The sequence below is a fragment of the Scleropages formosus genome, chromosome 3 (genome assembly GCF_900964775.1).
Source record: "Scleropages formosus chromosome 3, fSclFor1.1, whole genome shotgun sequence".
NCBI lineage: Eukaryota > Metazoa > Chordata > Actinopteri > Osteoglossiformes > Osteoglossidae > Scleropages > Scleropages formosus.
In genome coordinates, this window is record NC_041808.1 from 29909887 (window position 1) to 29927232 (window position 17346).

General features: G+C 44.3%; 1 protein-coding gene across 4 annotated transcripts in view; it reads left to right on the plus strand.

Annotated features, from left to right (window-relative positions):
* ep300b (EP300 lysine acetyltransferase b) overlaps positions 1-15788 on the plus strand; it is a 33566-nt gene extending 17778 nt beyond the window's left edge. For all 4 annotated transcript variants that reach the window (XM_018738485.2, XM_018738486.2, XM_018738487.2 and 1 more), the window contains exons 20-31: positions 509-589; positions 1261-1317; positions 1496-1573; positions 1986-2053; positions 2547-2697; positions 4193-4339; positions 4569-4682; positions 8421-8586; positions 8751-8918; positions 9108-9269; positions 10068-10349; positions 11682-15788. In XM_018738485.2, the coding sequence (XP_018594001.2) occupies positions 509-589; positions 1261-1317; positions 1496-1573; positions 1986-2053; positions 2547-2697; positions 4193-4339; positions 4569-4682; positions 8421-8586; positions 8751-8918; positions 9108-9269; positions 10068-10349; positions 11682-14561 (4354 nt within the window). In that variant the 3' untranslated portion in view covers positions 14562-15788. The remainder of the gene's footprint in view (positions 1-508; positions 590-1260; positions 1318-1495; positions 1574-1985; positions 2054-2546; positions 2698-4192; positions 4340-4568; positions 4683-8420; positions 8587-8750; positions 8919-9107; positions 9270-10067; positions 10350-11681) is intronic.
* Positions 15789-17346: the final 1558 nt, after the last annotated feature.

Genomic DNA, 17346 nt, shown 5'->3' on the forward strand with positions numbered 1-17346 from the left:
ACCTCAGTGTTGATTCTCTTGTTATTGCATAGCTGTGATGTTTTTGCTCATTGACTTGTCTGGAAGCTAATATGTGCTTTGCCCTGGCTTTTCTGCTCTGTGTTTATCTTGGATGTTGTCATGTCTTCCAACCGCCCCCCCCTTACCATCCCTCCATCTGTCCTTGTCTTACCTGTAACGTTTTATGTTCACTTTTTTAATACTCATTTTACCCTCCCCCCCAATTCCCCCCTCTCCTTTTCTCTCTTTTTTAACGCTTGTGATGTCTGCATTGGCCTGCTTTGGTGTGACCAATCATCCACTCCGAAATTTACACACACACAACACAAATCCTGCATCATGATTGACTGCCCTGACGACGATCGATCCTGCCCTCTGCTCCTCCTGTGTGCCCGTCCCTTTGGCCTGCCCTGCCCTGATTGGTGGCTGCTTCTCCGTGCCCTCTCTGTGATTGGCTGTACTGTGGGGAACGGTATAGTTCACCAAAATATGGGCTTCTTGCTGACAGGTACCACTTCTGTGAGAAGTGTTTCAACGAAATCCAGGGTGAGAGCGTGTCCCTTGGGGACGACCCCTCCCAGCCACAGACGTGAGTACACCCTCCACTCCCTGACTTCCGAACAATACGTTAGTTTTGCCCCGGTACCATACTTGAGTATTCTGTAATGCCTTGATGCTGCAGTATATAAAACTTGTTGTTCTGTCAGTGTCTTTAAGAGTGGCACATTTGAAATTATTCTTGAATTTTCTCTGACTTCTCCTGAATTTTGGATTTCATTTACTACTGCTTTACCTCATTTGTTTGTCTGTTATCGTAATCTTACCTCGCATATAATTTTTCTTCTAACCACATCCTTTGTCTTATTCTGTTTTAGAGGACTGCACTTATCAGCAGCCTTGTTCCTTTTGCCTGTATTTCTCACTTTGAGCTTATTGTGTTTCAAGTGGAAAGAGGCTTTGCCTGCCTATACTAAAGACTTTCAGAAGGAAAGCTAGCTTTACACAAGTGTGAGTTGTAGTGTTTTCATTTTTATATTAACCAAGATCTTTTAATGTCCAGAGCAGCGAGAGAAATTGTAGTTCTGACTGAGCTCCCATTCCCAAAAGAAACATGCCCTGTATGTTCTGAAGTTTAGCTATGCCTGTTATAGCTCGCAACAAGTTATTTGAAGAAGCCTTGTGCTAAGGCTAACAAATAAGCAATTCTGCCCTGGATTGATCCTGAGACTCTGCGTTGTGGGATTCTCCCTCTCATTTCAGATCCATCAGCAAAGAACAGTTTGAAAGGAAAAAGAATGACACACTGGACCCTGAATTGTAAGCTTGATTTCAATCATGTTTGTCCAAATCAAGTTAACATAGTATTGGCAAAGTTGATAAAAGCAGTGCAAAAATTTTTTGGGTAGAAATTTAAGTACATATTTTCAAAATATCCTTAGCTTTACTGTTTTGGTAGTGTTGAGTGAAAACACCTCCTTTCTTTCTCTTTCTACAGGTTTGTGGAATGTACCGACTGTGGACGTAAAATGCATCAGATCTGCGTCCTCCACAATGAGACGATATGGCCGACAGGGTGAGCTGCTGCTGCTGCTGCTGCTGTTTGTCAGCCAGGGCTCTGTTTTCCTTTGCTGCAAAAAAGTTATGGCTTTCTGTATTCTACTTCAGGCACATTTTGCTGAGTCTGAGACCAGAGATAAAGATACTCCTGAATGTTTTTTCTTTCTTTTTTCTGTGAAACAAAGGGTTTTGCCTAAGCCTTTTATCTTAATTTCTAAATCGTCATTTCACATTTTTGGAATATTTCTTTAATAAAATCCATGACAAAGTATGCCACACTTACTAACACAATCTTTAAAGTGTTTTTTGGCTTTGTTTGTCTTGGGTTTGTGCTGCACACCGTGAACTGTTCTCCATACTTCCTTTCAGAACAGCCTTTCGTGCAGCTTATTTTGACAAGTCTGACTTCTTGTTCTTCTCGTTCACAGTTTTGTGTGTGATCGCTGCTTAAAAAAGTCCAATAAGACCCGCAAGGAGAACAAGTATGCTGCAAAACGTATGTTGATTAAGTGACGACTTTTTAAAGTCTCTGTGATATTTTCCAATGTATGCTCTTATGTCTCCTCTCTTACGCTCATACCTTAGCACTTTTTACTAGTCTTTCTTCCAGTTCATATTTTTTATTGACTTCAGCATTCAGCTTTTATAGAAAAAATGGAGCTTCATGATATGGACCTTGATACTAAATTAGGCTCTTCAGAAAAAATACATATGCCATGTTCACTGTGCATATCAACATCTCAGTTTCATAGAATACTTGCTAAGGTTAGGCACTGAGCATTTCTCATATCTACAGGAATATGAATGTGACCTCTGTTGGGTGGCATCTTATATTTTCTTAACTAGTGTTCTAATGGTTGCTTTTCTCCCTTTCTCTTGTCATTCTCTAAATCAAACCTGCCCCATCAATCCAATTTTTTTTTTTCTTTTTTCTTTATCTCCCATGCACTCTTTCATTCTCTCACTCTATCTTGTGATGCTATTACTAGGGCTGCCCCAGACGAAACTCGGCAGCTTCCTAGAGATACGTGTGAACGAGTTCCTCAGACGGCAAAACCACCCTGAGTCAGGCGAGGTCACCATCCGTGTGGTCCATGTTTCAGACAAGGTGGTGGAGGTCAAACCCGGCATGAAAGCCAGGTAACAATATTGAGCTTCAGGGTAATGGGTGAGGTGACCAAGCAATAAGCTCTAGAGTAGTGATTAGGTTATCTGGAGTCTCTATTATCCTTGTTGTCACAGCAAAGTGGGTGGAGGATACAAGGCAATGTAGCAGTTAGGACTGTTTCCCTGAATGTGAAGGTCCTTGATTTAAATCCTTACTCTTTGGGTAGTACCCTTGAACAATGCTCTTCCCATGACTTTCTCTGGTATGAAAATGCTGCTGTAAAAATTGGTAAATTTCCTTCTCTTAATGTAATGCATAAATTGTACTTTTGCTGAGATGTATGTCGCTTTGGACAAAAGCATCTGCTAAATGAATAAATGTAAATCTAAATCTATATGAAGCTGTTTTCCTAACACTCATTCAGCTCAGACAAAGCTGTCAACTAAAACTTTTTTTTTTTTAGACCTCACTTTTGCAGTTGATCTGAAGAAAAGTGGCTGCCAAATGAACCAGTGTAAATGGTTAATAGTTAGCGAGAATCCCATTTCCGCGATTTTGAAAAGCATCCTTGCACTTTTTCCACTCTTTATGATAAATCTAGGACTGCTTTAGACAGGTATTCTGTATCTAATAAAAATTCTCTTTCAAGATATTTATGTCTTTGCATCATGTGATTTCTTTATATAGCTGAAACCTACCTAAATTAATTATTATCTAGGCTGGGCAAAAACATGCGCAAAATCTTTTTTCAACAAAGGTGCAGAAACTGGTTGAGAAGTTGTGTTGCTGGATAGGTGAAGATCAGATGCGAAACATGCAACCTTTACATCGAAGGTAAAGGTCAAGAAAAGGCAATGTGCCTATAATGAATGGAGAGATTAAGGATGGCAGTACAAGAGGTTTTTTTCACCAACTAGGAAAATCGGTTTCCAAAACAATATAAGAACCTTTAAGTGAATTAGGAACACAGTTTTATGTCACTTTCTGCTCAATAGCAGCATCTCTTTAAATTTACATTTATGCATTTAACACACTTTTCTCCAAAGTGATGTACAAAATCAGAATAACCAAAAGTGCAATTCATCAGCAAAGATTTAAGTGTAGACATGAAATTCTCAAAGCAAAGTCACTTTGCCCAGTATCACCTTTTTTGCAAGTATATGTTACATGAGTAGCTGCATGTAGAATTGATAGTGAAATAGTCAGGCAACATAGTATAAGTTTATGAAGAAAAATGGGTTTTTAAAGATGTTGTTACTATTGAATGTAGAAAAGGATTGAGCAGTTCGAGAGAGAGAGAGAGACAGAGAGAGAGAGCTCATTCCACCACATCAGATCCAAAACTGAGAACCTTAAAGCTTTTGATTTTGGTCCTTTTGCATGTGGAATCACCAAGTGGGTAGAAGAGTAGTAACATAGCAGTCTGGCTAGTCTGCATAACAAATGATCAGATCCCATAGGTCTTGGCAGCAGACCCTTTGGTGGTCATGTAGGCTATAACCAGAGTCCTTCTATATCCCTTTGTAGGTTTGTGGACAGCGGGGAGATGGCAGAGTCCTTTCCCTATAGGTCTAAGGCACTGTTTGCCTTTGAAGACATTGATGGTGCTGATGTCTGCTTCTTTGGCATGCATGTGCAGGAGTATGGCTCAGACTGCCCACCGCCCAATCAGAGGTCAGGAAAACACCTTAAAACTCACCTTCCCTAAGTAGACCATAGTCTTGACGTATATGTCATTATATAGCCTGATTAAATGTTTCACTTGCATGTTAGAGGCATTTTGCTTTTGGTTTTAAAAAAAGTGTGCTTTTGTTTGTTAGTCATGGGTAACTAAAATATTAAGGTGGTCATAAGATGTGTGTTGTGCAAGCTTTAGGTATGTTAACCTCTTATTCTTTCCTAGGCGTGTGTACATCTCCTATTTGGACAGTGTACACTTCTTCCAGCCTCGTCATATGCGCACAGCGGTCTACCATGAGATCCTCATTGGGTATCTGGAGTACGTCAAGAAGCTGGGGTGAGTCATGATTGGCAATCAATCTTGTTAATTCATCACCTGAACATCTGTCTTACAAAATTTAGATGTACAAGCTTCCCTCACATAATGAGCGTAATTCCTGTTCATATAGCCCATAAAGAGATGGCCAGACACGAGAGAGTTGCAGTAGTCCAGGTGGGATGTCATCATGGCCTGGATCAGGCATTGTGTAGAGCTTGTTGTGAGATGAGGGTGTATCCTGTGGCTGTTATGCAGGATGTATGCGCAGGACCAGGTTGTGCCATTGATGTGTTCATCAAAGAGAAAAACAGACTTGAGTCGATCATTACTTCCAGGCTCTTAGCCACTGAGGTAGGTGAAATGAGTGAGCTGTCCAGTTTGATAGAGCGTTCTCGACCGGAAGATGGACCAGCTGGGATATGAAAGCTCTCTGCTTTGTAGAGGTTGAGTTGCAGGTGGTGACCAGACATCCAGGCAGAGATGTCCAAGAGGCAGCTGGTAATGACTAGTTCTGGAAGAGAGGAACAGTTGGGTATTGGCATAGCAGTGGTAGGAGAATCTATTGGACGCGATGACAGGGCCAAGGGAAGAGATGTAGATAAAGAAGAGTTTGGGCTCAGCACCGAGCCCTGTGGAACACCAGTTCAGAGAGTCAAAGGGGATGACAGTGAGGCACATCAGTCTACTTGGTAAGATCTGCTTGATACAGGTTTTTGATTATGCGGTTTTCCATGTTATCTTGCAGCAGATTTTTTTTTTTTTTTTTTTTTTTTAAAAATGCTAGACATTTTGTAACATACCTTTTAACTGTAAACGTACCCAGTTTAAGCAAAGATGTTTGCTCCTTACTAAACATCTTACTACACCTAGTGACTTATTTTTGGAGTATTTTTAACCTTTGCTAGTTGTGTGCTAAATTCAGACAATATAATAATGCTGGTTTAATTTTGTTTAGCTTTCAGTTTTAAAAACATTGAAAAACATTGAAATGACTATGGGATAGGGATGGATGGATGAATGAATAAATGAATGGAGGTTTTTATAGTGTGGGGTTTTTTATTTTTATTTTACTGATCCAGTCTAGGGGGCGCGGTGGCGCAGTGGGTTGGACCGGGTCCTGCTCTCCGGTGGGTCTGGGGTTCGAGTCCCGCTTGGGGTGCCTTGCGACGGACTGGCGTCCCGTCCTGGGTGTGTCTCCTCCCCCTCCGGCCTTACGCCCTGTGTTGCCGGCTAGGCTCCGGTTCCCCGTGACCCTGTATGGGACAAGCGGTTCAGAAGGTGTGTGAGTGAGTGAGTGAGTGAGTGAGTGAGATCCAGTCTATTTCCAAATACTGATTGTATTACATATAGTTCTGTATTATCCTTGTTTTTGTTTTGTGCCTCACCGCTGATCCAGTTTAGGCTAGATAATCAAGATACTACTGTACATTTAAGTGCTGTCTATACTTACTCCTTCCTTCTGACACTTCATTATTTTCTGCTTATATTTTATTTTATTCTGGGATTGTGTGATATGGTGCCTTTTAACTCTTGAGTTCAGATATGTGTGAATTTGGCTCAGTCACTGTGGGCCTTGCATGTTCTCCAAGTGTTTTCATGGGTTTCATCTCAGTGTTCTACACCAAAGACAGGTATTTTAGCCAAATTGGTAACTATCAAGTGTGTGTGTGTGTGTGTATGTATGTGTGTGTGTGTGTATGTATATGTGTATATATATATATATATATATATATATATATATATATATATACATACATACATACATACATAATGTGCCTTACTCCCAATGCTTCCATTATAGGCTGTGGACAAGCACAATACTGGATTGGACAGGCAATTTTTGAGATCATCAAACAAATTTTAATATTACACAAAGATAACCGAAGTAAATACAAAATGCAGTTTTTAAATGATGATTTCATTTATTAAGGGAAAAAAGCTGTCCAAACCTACCTGGCCCTATGTGAAAAAGTAATCCCCCCCTTGTTAAATTTGAATGAATTTCTTTTTTTGGAAAGCTGAGTTAAAGACGACTTGCCATAATTGATGGAACCATGAATTCTGTGCTCTACCAGAAAATCCTGAAGGAGACTATCCGGCCATCAGTTCATGACCTCAAGCGCACTTGGGTTATGCAGCAGGACAATGATCTGAAATATACCAGCAAGTCCACCTCTGAATGGCTTAAAAAAAAAAAAAAAAAAACAAAATTAAGGTTTTGGAGTAGCCTAGTCAAAGTCCGGACTTAAATCCGATTGAGATGCTGTGGCATGACCTTAAACAGGCCGTTCATGCTCAAACCCTCCAATGTGCCTGAATTAAAACAATTCTGCAAAGAAGAGTGGGCCAAAATTCCTCCACAGCGATGTGAAAGACTCATTGCCAGTTATCGCAAATGCTTGATTGCAGTTGCTGCCGCCAAGGGTGGCACAACCAGTTATTAGGTTTAGGGGCAATTGCTTTTTCACATATGGCCAGGTAGGTTTGGACAGCTTTTTTCCCTTAATAAATGAAATCATCATTTGTTTGATCTCAATCATTTAACTGTGACAAATATGCAAAAAAAAAAAAAAACAGGAAGGGGGCAAATACTTTTTCATGGCACTGTATATATATTTTTGTAATAAAGTTATTGAAGTTAAATGAATTTTTAGAACACCACCTAACGAGTTAGTTCTTGTGGTGTAATTACTCTAATTGTTTAAATTTATATCCCCACTATGCTTAGCTCTTAGTAAAGTATCTGTAGCATACTGTTGGTTCCATTGGACAGAATGAAACAAGGAGTAAGTGTCAGGTGCAAATGTCAGTTATTTTGCTGTTTTTTTTTTTTTTTTTTGGTGCTTGTGCAGTACTTAGAGCTTCCAAGGTGCTTGTAGTGAAGGTACAGGGTGGATACACGGTGCAGGCTCCATGAACAAAGTCAAAGGTGAGGGGAGGGTGCAGCAGGTTTGGTCTGTGCCCACTCTCTGTTGGGTATGGGGTTCGGTTCCTGTTTGGGGTGCCTTGCGGCAGACTGGAGTCCCGTCCAGGGTGTGTCCCCTCCCCCTCTAGCCTTGCGCCGTGTTACCGGGTTAGGCTCTGGTTCACCGCAACCCCGCTTGGAATAAGCGGTTTCAGACTGTATGTGTGCACACCAATGATTAGGGTATGGGCCGCTGGTATGCTTTGTGTCTGTTCCCTCCCCCTGTTGTGTTGTCCTGGCCAAGAATCCGATATCATTCGCAATAAAAGAATAGTAACTGTGATTGCACAGTGTCATTTATAATTATATTGCCTTTCAAGAAAATTGAAAAAAAATTATATGACTTCAGGATTTAGTGTATTTTTTTTACTTTTTGCCTTTTTGTCTTTAAACACTTTCTTTAAAACTTTTGCTTCAGGGCTCATTATTGTAGATTATATTGTATACATTATACATATATAAGGTCATGAGATTTGAGAAAAGCAAAGCTTCAAAATGGGCACAACTGACATGCAGCAGAAGCCATATGGGTGGGGGGGGAGGACTGCTCGCTAGGTCTGGTGTGATCTTACAAGGCACATATTTTGAATTAAACTGCCTTACAGGAACAGTGTGTGTTCATAGTTCATTATGAAAATGTTACATTTGCTTGAATTGAAACTGTCATAAAGGATGCTGTGTTATACAAGGGAGACCTGAATTAGTAAAGATGCATTTTGATTTACAGTTTTTTCAGTTCACCTGAGGCGTGTGTGAATGATTCTAACCTCATGATCACGTCATACTTCTAGGTTTACAACTGGTCACATCTGGGCCTGTCCGCCCAGTGAAGGAGATGACTATATCTTTCACTGTCATCCGCCTGATCAGAAGATACCCAAGCCCAAACGGCTGCAGGAGTGGTACAAGAAAATGCTGGATAAGGCTGTGTCCGAGCGCATCGTACATGACTACAAGGTGGGCAACTTAGCAACGTGTACAGTTTTGTTACTGGAATATTACCTATGCCATAGCTCCCTATTCTCCAAATGGATTGTGTTCCCTGGTCCTTTCATGAACTGTGTTCTAAGTGCATTTATTAAACCTATGTATTAATGTCTCCATTGTGTGTCCCATTTCAGGACATCTTCAAACAGGCGACAGAAGACCGCTTGACTAGTGCAAAGGAGCTACCCTACTTCGAGGGGGACTTCTGGCCCAACGTGCTGGAAGAGAGCATCAAGGAGCTAGAACAAGAGGAGGAGGAACGCAAGAGAGAGGAAAACAGCACTTCCAGCGAGAGTATTGACGTAAGCACTAGGACATATTGTCTGTACCTAGTCTTAGGCCGTTCTCAAAAGATGGCAGCTCCAACAGTTTGACTAGGATAGAAATTATATTGTAGTAACATTTACTGTTCTTGTGGTAATATTTGGGGAGCTTTGCTTGTGCTCAGTGTGTATGCATGTACATTTCCATAGCCATCTTGTCTATCTTAGGCCACCAAAGGGGACAGCAAGAATGCTAAGAAGAAAAACAGTAAGAAGACAAGCAAGAACAAGAGCAGTCTGAGCCGGGCCAACAAGAAGAAGCCAGGAATGCCCAATGTATCCAATGACTTGTCCCAGAAACTCTATGCCACCATGGAGAAGCACAAGGAGGTATATTGGTGCCATACATTCACAACATGGACATGTACTCCCTGTTTTTACAGTTGTACTGCTGCACTGAATTTTTGCTTTTCTTCTGTACGTGATTTTTTTTCTATACATGCATTTTGAATAACTGGTATTCCACTTAATGTGCCAAGCCAGTCCCAAGAGCCACAGCTTGTTAGCAACTTTAACCGTGTATCTTATAACATTTAAAAAAAAAAAAAAAAAAAATTGGTGGGAGGGTATGGGGATCTGTCTATCCTGTGTCTTATGCACCTACTCGAACAATGAGCCTCGGTGCAGCAAGTGGTAGGGAACAAACTAGGTTTGCTTGAGACTTTCATGTCTGCAGCTATGTCTCCTTCTCAATGTAATGCATAAATTGTACTTTTGCTGAGGTGTTTGTCGCTTTGGACAAAAGCGTCTGCTAAATGAATAAATGTCAATGCAGACCGGTGGTAAGACACACTGGTCTCGCATACAGACACACTGATTGATGCACACTGTAGGCAATTAATCTGTTACTTTAGAAGATTTTTTTTTTTTACTTAGCCATTTAATTAACTCATATTCAACAAAATGGAAAGGTCATTTTCCATGAATATGGAAACTACACTTTATACTGTAGTTAAATGAAATTGAAGTATATTGCAGAAATTTCAAAGTGGTCAAAATTATATTTTTCAAGGAAACTTCATCCCAGTCTGCTTTCATGTCAGAGATACAAAGGGCTGATTATTGCACAAGTACAGCAAGACACCTATTCTCAGCCCATCCCTTTGTCCTTTCCTCTCTGCCCCAAAGGTGTTTTTCGTTATCCGACTGATTGCTGGCCCCACTGCCAACTCCCTCCCACCTCTCGCGGACCCTGACCCCCTGATGGCCTGCGACCTGATGGATGGACGCGATGCGTTCCTCACGCTGGCGCGAGACAAGCATCTAGAGTTTTCCTCATTGCGTCGGTCCAAGTGGAGCTCCATGTGCATGCTGGTTGAGCTGCATAATCAGAGCCAGGACCGCTTTGTTTATACCTGCAACGAATGCAAGCACCACGTGGAGACACGCTGGCACTGCACAGTTTGTGAGGTCAGTGCCTGCTCATGGTTCAAAACACCTATTGTTTCCATAGGATTTAGACTGCTTTCTTGTTTAGATTTATTAATTGAGTTGATGCTTTTCTTCAAAGTGACTTATGTTAGTCTGCCTACAATTATTTACCCATTTATACAGCTGGGTAATGTTACTGGAGTAATTTTAGGTTAAGTACCTTGCTCAGGGGTACTATAGCTGAAGGTGGGGATCGAACCTGCGACCTTTGGGTCTAAAGGCAACAGCTCTAACCACTACGCTACCAGCTGTCCTGGGTTTTACAGTTTATTTTTAGTTGCACTTTCTTTGTTGTTTTCTGCCTGTTGCAGAGATAAAATGAACTTAATTTCTGCATATAGCCATTAGTTAAGAGCAAAAATGCACTCAGAAGTAGAAGAAATACAATGGGGTGGCAGTATGAATGTTAAAATTAAGTGTTAAAGTATTTTTATTTCCTGCAGTTATAGCTAAGATTTTTATGCAAACTTTACCTATAAATAAATCAAGGGACATCTGTCCCATCAAAGTTATTGGTTGTCTAGATAAGAAGTTGAAAGTTGTGCAAAGCTGACCAACATAAGAGATGCTCATAGGGTGAATCTTTCAAAGGCTTTGAATTAGATGTTTTGGAAATGTTCTCTCAGTTGTTTTAAATGAGTTTTTAATGTAGTCCAAGCTGTAGCCTGTCTTGCATACTGTCATGATCTTTTATTGGACTGACTGTTGTCTAAAGTGAACAGACAGAAGTAAGTTTTCTCGATTGTGACAGTGGTTGGACTTAGGATCAAATTCTTGAGAATAGGTTTATTATATTTACATTTATTCATTTAGTAGATGGTTCTCTGAAGCAGAATAAAGCTTAGCATATACAGAAGTCAAGTGGGTTTTTGTCATTCCTCTATATAGCTTTTATACAGTGGAACGAAATGTTGTTTCACCGGGACCATGGTGCAACACAGAACAGTACACAAGACTACATAAAGTGCAAATACACAGCAGTGTGAGACGAGTGCAGGACAAGAAATATACAGAACAGAACGGTAGATGCACAGGACAATAAATACACAGGACAAGTATGGCGTTTCACTGAGAGACTTCATTCCTGCTATTTCTTGTCCCATTTGTGAGTCTCGGTGTACTACTCAAATATGAATGCTTAATCCATATGCCAGCAAGTCAGCATCCAATTGTAAAAATGTTATGATGCCCATATTCTCAAGCTAGAAACTGCAGGAACCTGATTATGTAACAAGAAAGCAGAGATTTGTCTACTGCTGCAATATTCAAAACCTAACCATCCCCCCCCCCCCCCCCCATTTCCTTCTGTAGGACTACGATCTGTGTATCACTTGCTATAACACCAAGGGCCATGAGCACAAGATGGAAAAGCTTGGTCTGGGCTTAGACGATGAAAGCAACAGTCAGACATCAGCAGCCACACAGAGCCCCAGTGACTCACGGCGCCTAAGCATTCAGCGCTGCATCCAGTCGCTGGTGCATGCCTGCCAGTGCCGCAATGCCAACTGTGCTCTGCCATCCTGCCAGAAGATGAAGCGTGTGGTGCAGCACACTAAGGGATGCAAGCGTAAGACTAACGGTGGCTGCCCCATCTGCAAGCAGCTGATTGCACTGTGCTGCTACCATGCCAAGCATTGCCAGGAGAACAAGTGCCCTGTACCCTTCTGTCTGAACATCAAGCACAAGGTGCGGAATCAGCAGATGCAGCACCGGGTGCAGCAGGCGCAGATGGTGCGACGCCGCATGGCCAGCATGCAGCGAACAGGTCAGCCCACCCCCAGCGGAGGGGGCGGGGGGCTGCATTCTCCGGGGAACAATGGCACGACTGCCCCCAGCACACCTACCCAGCCGCCCACACCACAGACGCCTACCCAGGCCATCCTGCCCCCTGTAACCCCAACTGGACCCAGTGTCGCGGTGACTGGAGGTGGCCCCCCTCCACAACAAGGGCCACAACAGGTTTCTCAACACCATCTCCACCACCTCCAGCAGATACCTGTTGGGAACATGATGAGCTCCCCTCAGCAACAATCTCAGCAAATGCTCCAAGTGCAGCAGCATCAGACACCACCTCAGCAGGTTCAGCAGGTCCAGCATACTAATAGCCTCCCCTCTTATACGCCTCGCCACCACGGCTCGTCCCCACAGTCACAGGGTAAGCCAGGGCTCAGCCCGGCCACCCCTCCACAGCAGCAGCAACCCCAGCCACCTCAGTCCAACTCTGGTCAGCCTCCCATGGCCCAGCAACAACAGCCTGCCCCGCCCTCTTCAGGGCCTCCCCCAGCTGCTGTTGAAATCGCCATGAAGATCCAACGCGTAGCAGAGACCCAGAGGAAGATGGCCCATGTGCACATCCTGCAGCGGCAGGCAGCAGGCATGATGACCCCACATCCGCACCACCAGCCCCCACAGCCCCAGGCCCAAATGGGCATGGCCCATACTAGTGGGGGAATGGTGGGGGCACAGGGCCTCCCTCCTCAGGCCCAAGCAGCAGTTGCTCGGGCCCACTTGGAGCAGCAGCAGCAGCAGCCGCCACAGGGCATGATGGTCCCAGCAGGTATGCAGCAGCCACCCCCGCAGGGTAACCCACAGAGCCAGCTGACCCAGCAGATGTCACTGCCTCAACCAGGTGGCCCACAGCTGCAACCTCCACAGCAGGCCCAGCAGCAGTGGGGCAGCCCAGCCATGCCCCAGCAAAGGCCTGCGATGATGGGCCAGCCGGGTCACCCAGTCATGATGGCCCCCCAGCAGCAAGTCCCACAACCACAGCTTCCCCAGCCACCATCTCAGCAGCAGCCTGGTCGCGGTGGTGTAATTGGCATGCCAGGTGTACCAGGTGGAACAACAGCAGCAGCAGCAGGCAGCAGCAACCTCCCCCAGGCTGCTCTGCAGGAGCTCTTGCGCACCCTGCGCTCTCCTAGCTCTCCCTTGCAGCAGCAGCAAGTGCTTAGCATTCTTCGCTCCAGCCCCCAGCTCATGGCTGCCTTCATTAAGCAGCGTGCCTCCCGCTACAAAGGTGGAGCACCTGGCCCTGGGGTGGGCGGAGCCCAAGGAGGCATGGGTGCTCAGCCAGTTAATGTAAATGCTGGTGCTGCCCCACCAGGCATGCATATGGGTCAGAGTATGGGGATGCCAGCCATGGCTCAGCTTCAGCAGCAGCAGCAACAACAGCAGCAGCAACCGCAGTTACAGCAACGTCAAATACCAGGTGGCAATATGCAGCAGCAGCAGGTGGCAGCTTTACAACAACAGCCACAACAGCAGCAACAAGCTGGTCTACAGAGCCAGGGTCCCAACATGGGTAACATAAACCCACAGTTCAGAGAGCTCCTGATGAGAAGGCACCTTCAGCAGCAGCAGCAACAACAGCAGCAGCAGCAACAACAGCAGCAAATGGGCAACCATGCCCAGTTCCAGCCACCACAACCCCCCCAACAGCAGGGCTACCTTGGGCAGCCTAACATGCCCCCTCAGCAACCAGGCCAGCCCCAGCCTGGGGGTCCACAACAACAAGGGTACCCAGGTGCCATGCTCCAGCAGAGGCTACAACAGCATCAGCATCACCTCCAGATGCAGCAACAGCAGCAGAATGCCATGCTGCAAGGGGCTGATGGTGGAGGACCGCCACCACATCAGCAGCAACCGCAGCAAACCCCGCAGCAAGGCGGCCCTCAACCCCCATCATCACAGACCATGCTCACTCAGACCCTGCACCAGCGAATCCTCCAGCAGCAGCACCTGGGTGGAGGCTCTCCAGCCCAGCACAGTGGCCCCATGAGCCCCCAGCAGCAAATGGCCCCGTCTCCCCACCTGCAAGGCCCACCGATGGCATCTTCGTTAAGTGGCCAGGTGCGCTCCCCTCAGCCCTCACCGCGGCCCCAGTCGCAGCCACCCCGCTCCAGCCCCTCACCCCGCACGCAACCCCAGCCTTCACCGCACCATATCTCTCCCCAGACTCAAACGGGTTCCCCGCATCCTGGACACCTCTCGCAACACCATCCGGGCATGGTGGTTCCACCGCCCCAACAGCAGCAGCAGCAGCCCCCCATGGACCCAACCCCCTTTGGTGCTGACCCGAATGCCATGCTCTCTCAGCTCAGCGGAATGGGGAGCTTGCATGTGACTGCACCAGCTGACCTGTTGGCTGGCAACAGCCAGGACATTAATCACAGTCCCTTAAACATGATGTAGCATTACACATGCATCAGAAACCGGGGGCAGTGTTAGGAATTTCTTATTATTAATAACATTATTTAATATTTTTCAATACAAATGAACTGAACTTCCTATGGGAGACACTACAGTAACGCAATGAATGAATAAAATTAATGAATGGTAAGTTATTGCTGTTAATATATATTTTTTGCTAATTGTGTACAAAGGGGGGATAATTTGTCTATCTCCTGCAGAGATTAAGACAGGAAATATTTTTGGGATGGGGATGGAGAATCTGCCTTTTTTAAGAAATATTTTTAAGATTTTAAATATGGTCAGTTTAAAGAACAAGATGATTTAATGCAATGGACTTTTATATTGTAGACTTTCTTCCTTAAATCAGGCTCTATTAAATCAGTTTTGCAGTGATGTGGGATTATCATTGTTAGTCCAAACATTGCAGCATATCCTAAAAGTTTGGGTTTGCTTTATTTATTTGTGGTTTTTTTTTTTTTTTTTTTTTTTTTTTTTTCTTTTTTGACTGTTTATTGCTATGTGTACTTTGAGACTGCAACAATTCAGAGTATATTTTTGTTAATGACTGTCTATAAGGGGAGTTTAATTACTTTTTATTCTTCTGGTTTTGGGGTGGGGGTTTAAATTTGTATTCTCATTTTGAACTAAGGTTCAAGTTTGTTTGAAGGTGTCTGTGGCCAATTTTTAAATGTTATTTAAATTTTTTTATTTTTTTTTTCTCCATTTATTTCATGCGGCACCAGGAAGGCAGAGCCATTATACATCGTGTTCTGTTGAGGTGCCCCTTCGCCCACTGCAAGCACACGTACTCGCAGTTAGTGAATGTGTTTGGGAGTGCTGGAATTGGAACAGACGTAAGAAAGAGGATGGGGGTTCGCGTTCTCGTGTGCTGTAATTTTGTTCGGAAGGTGGTCTGGCGGTCTTGCGCTGCTCGGGGCCTTTCAGGAACGGGAATGTACTGGAAAGTAAAGGGTCTTGCCTTCTATGGACTATAGCGAAGAGAACGGGAGAAGGGGAGGCCACCGTGAACGGAGGGGTAAGGTGCGCTCATCCATCCCCTTGGACTCTGGGTTCTCCCTCTGGACGAGGAGCCAATGCACTCCTAGAACTGCTGACACTCCCACTAATGCCAACCTCAGTGGTGAGGGCCAGTCCACCTCCCACCCCCCCTCTTCATGCGCAGAACTTTGGGATTTTAATTTAATATTTTTTACTGTACAAAATAAACTGTGGACTTAAGTACTTTTTTAAATAAAATTTAAAAATAAAACTACTTCTACAGATTGACAGTTCATTTAACAGCTGGTCTAACATGCATGAAGCGTTGCCTTCGTGAACATTCAATGTTGTGCTTTTTCTTTTTTCCGTTTAACAGCCTTAAAATTTTCAGCTTTCAGCACTAGGAGTGCAAGTCTAGCTGTAAGTAGTATGGGGAAAGAAAACATTAAATTTTCCACACTTCGTGAAAAAAGTTTCCAGCAGTATTTTCATTATAAAAAAGAGAGTGATTATATGCAAGCACCGTTCTAGCAAATTCGACGCTTGTGAATGAAAGATACTCAGTTTTACAAAAAAAGAAAAAAAAAACGGACATTCCAGTTTTCCAGCTGAGAACTGCAATCGGAGCAGTAAGAGACCAACTTGAAGTATTATTGTGGTTCGGGTTCCACGTTTAACTTGGATCTAGTTCCCTAAACTTGCTGATCGCTGCAAGTTTTCAGCGCTTCACTGAAAGGTGCAGCACGTAAAACGGGCCGGGGGGACGCTGCGTTTGCTCCACTGAGTCGCTGACGTGTGTGTGAGAAATTAAAAAAAAAAAAAAAAAAAACTGGATAAATAAGTGCTTTTTTTTTTTTTTTCCTTGTATTTAGCCCTCGCTCGGTAAGTTTTATTGCACGTTAGTACTGGCTTTCTCATTATTGCTAAGTCCAAAGCCACTCCAGACCCCTTTCCCCACACTACGCTCTAGGCTTTCCGCTGAAGCGCATCACGTTATGTGCTGTACGCAAGTCCAGAGCCTCGTTACAGGACTCCGTTTGTACGTGTAACCATTTCTCTCTCCCCCCCCGAAACTTCCGAGCTCGCGGACCAAGCACGCGCTGGAAGACGCCGGTCGCGCGCGCACGAAAGCGCCGACGCGCAAACCGTGAGAAGCACGAGGTGTGTAATATTGTAACGTCCGGTTCGAGCGGGAGCAGATGTTTGTTGTGAATATGGTGAGTAATGGCCATTGTGGGAAGTGTAAAAGAGGTGTTAAACCGTGGAGACTGACGGGGACGAGTGCCTGGCTGTTGGGATGAGTGTAGGGCTGGAAAAGCCGGGCTCTTCGCACCGACCCTGAAAGCGTTACTCTCTACTTCTGTTACTCGCTGGGCGCCGGTGTTCCAAATAAACGCTCATAAGGGTGTGCGCGCGCCCCGCGCCTCTAAGGAGCCTGAAGCGGGGCTACGGCACACATTTTTGTATTCCAAGGACTGTACTTTACACGGCCTGTTCTTAATAACTTCGAACGTACTATGCAGTCAAAGAAATCGGAACATGGTGTATTTGCAAGTTAACGGGGAAGCGGAACTGTTATGCGCAATGTTTTCAGTGCCACGCCACGGTCGACATACACCAGTTGTTTTTTTTTTTTTTTGTAGATCCACGTGGTGTTCTCGAAACGAAAGTCCTTTGTGGTTACACTTTTGCATAAAGGTCTCCGAAGCATTAAACCGTTCTAATTATCGGTCAATCTTTGGTTGCACGAATGCAAACGAGTCTCCAAGACGCTGCAGCTGCAGAT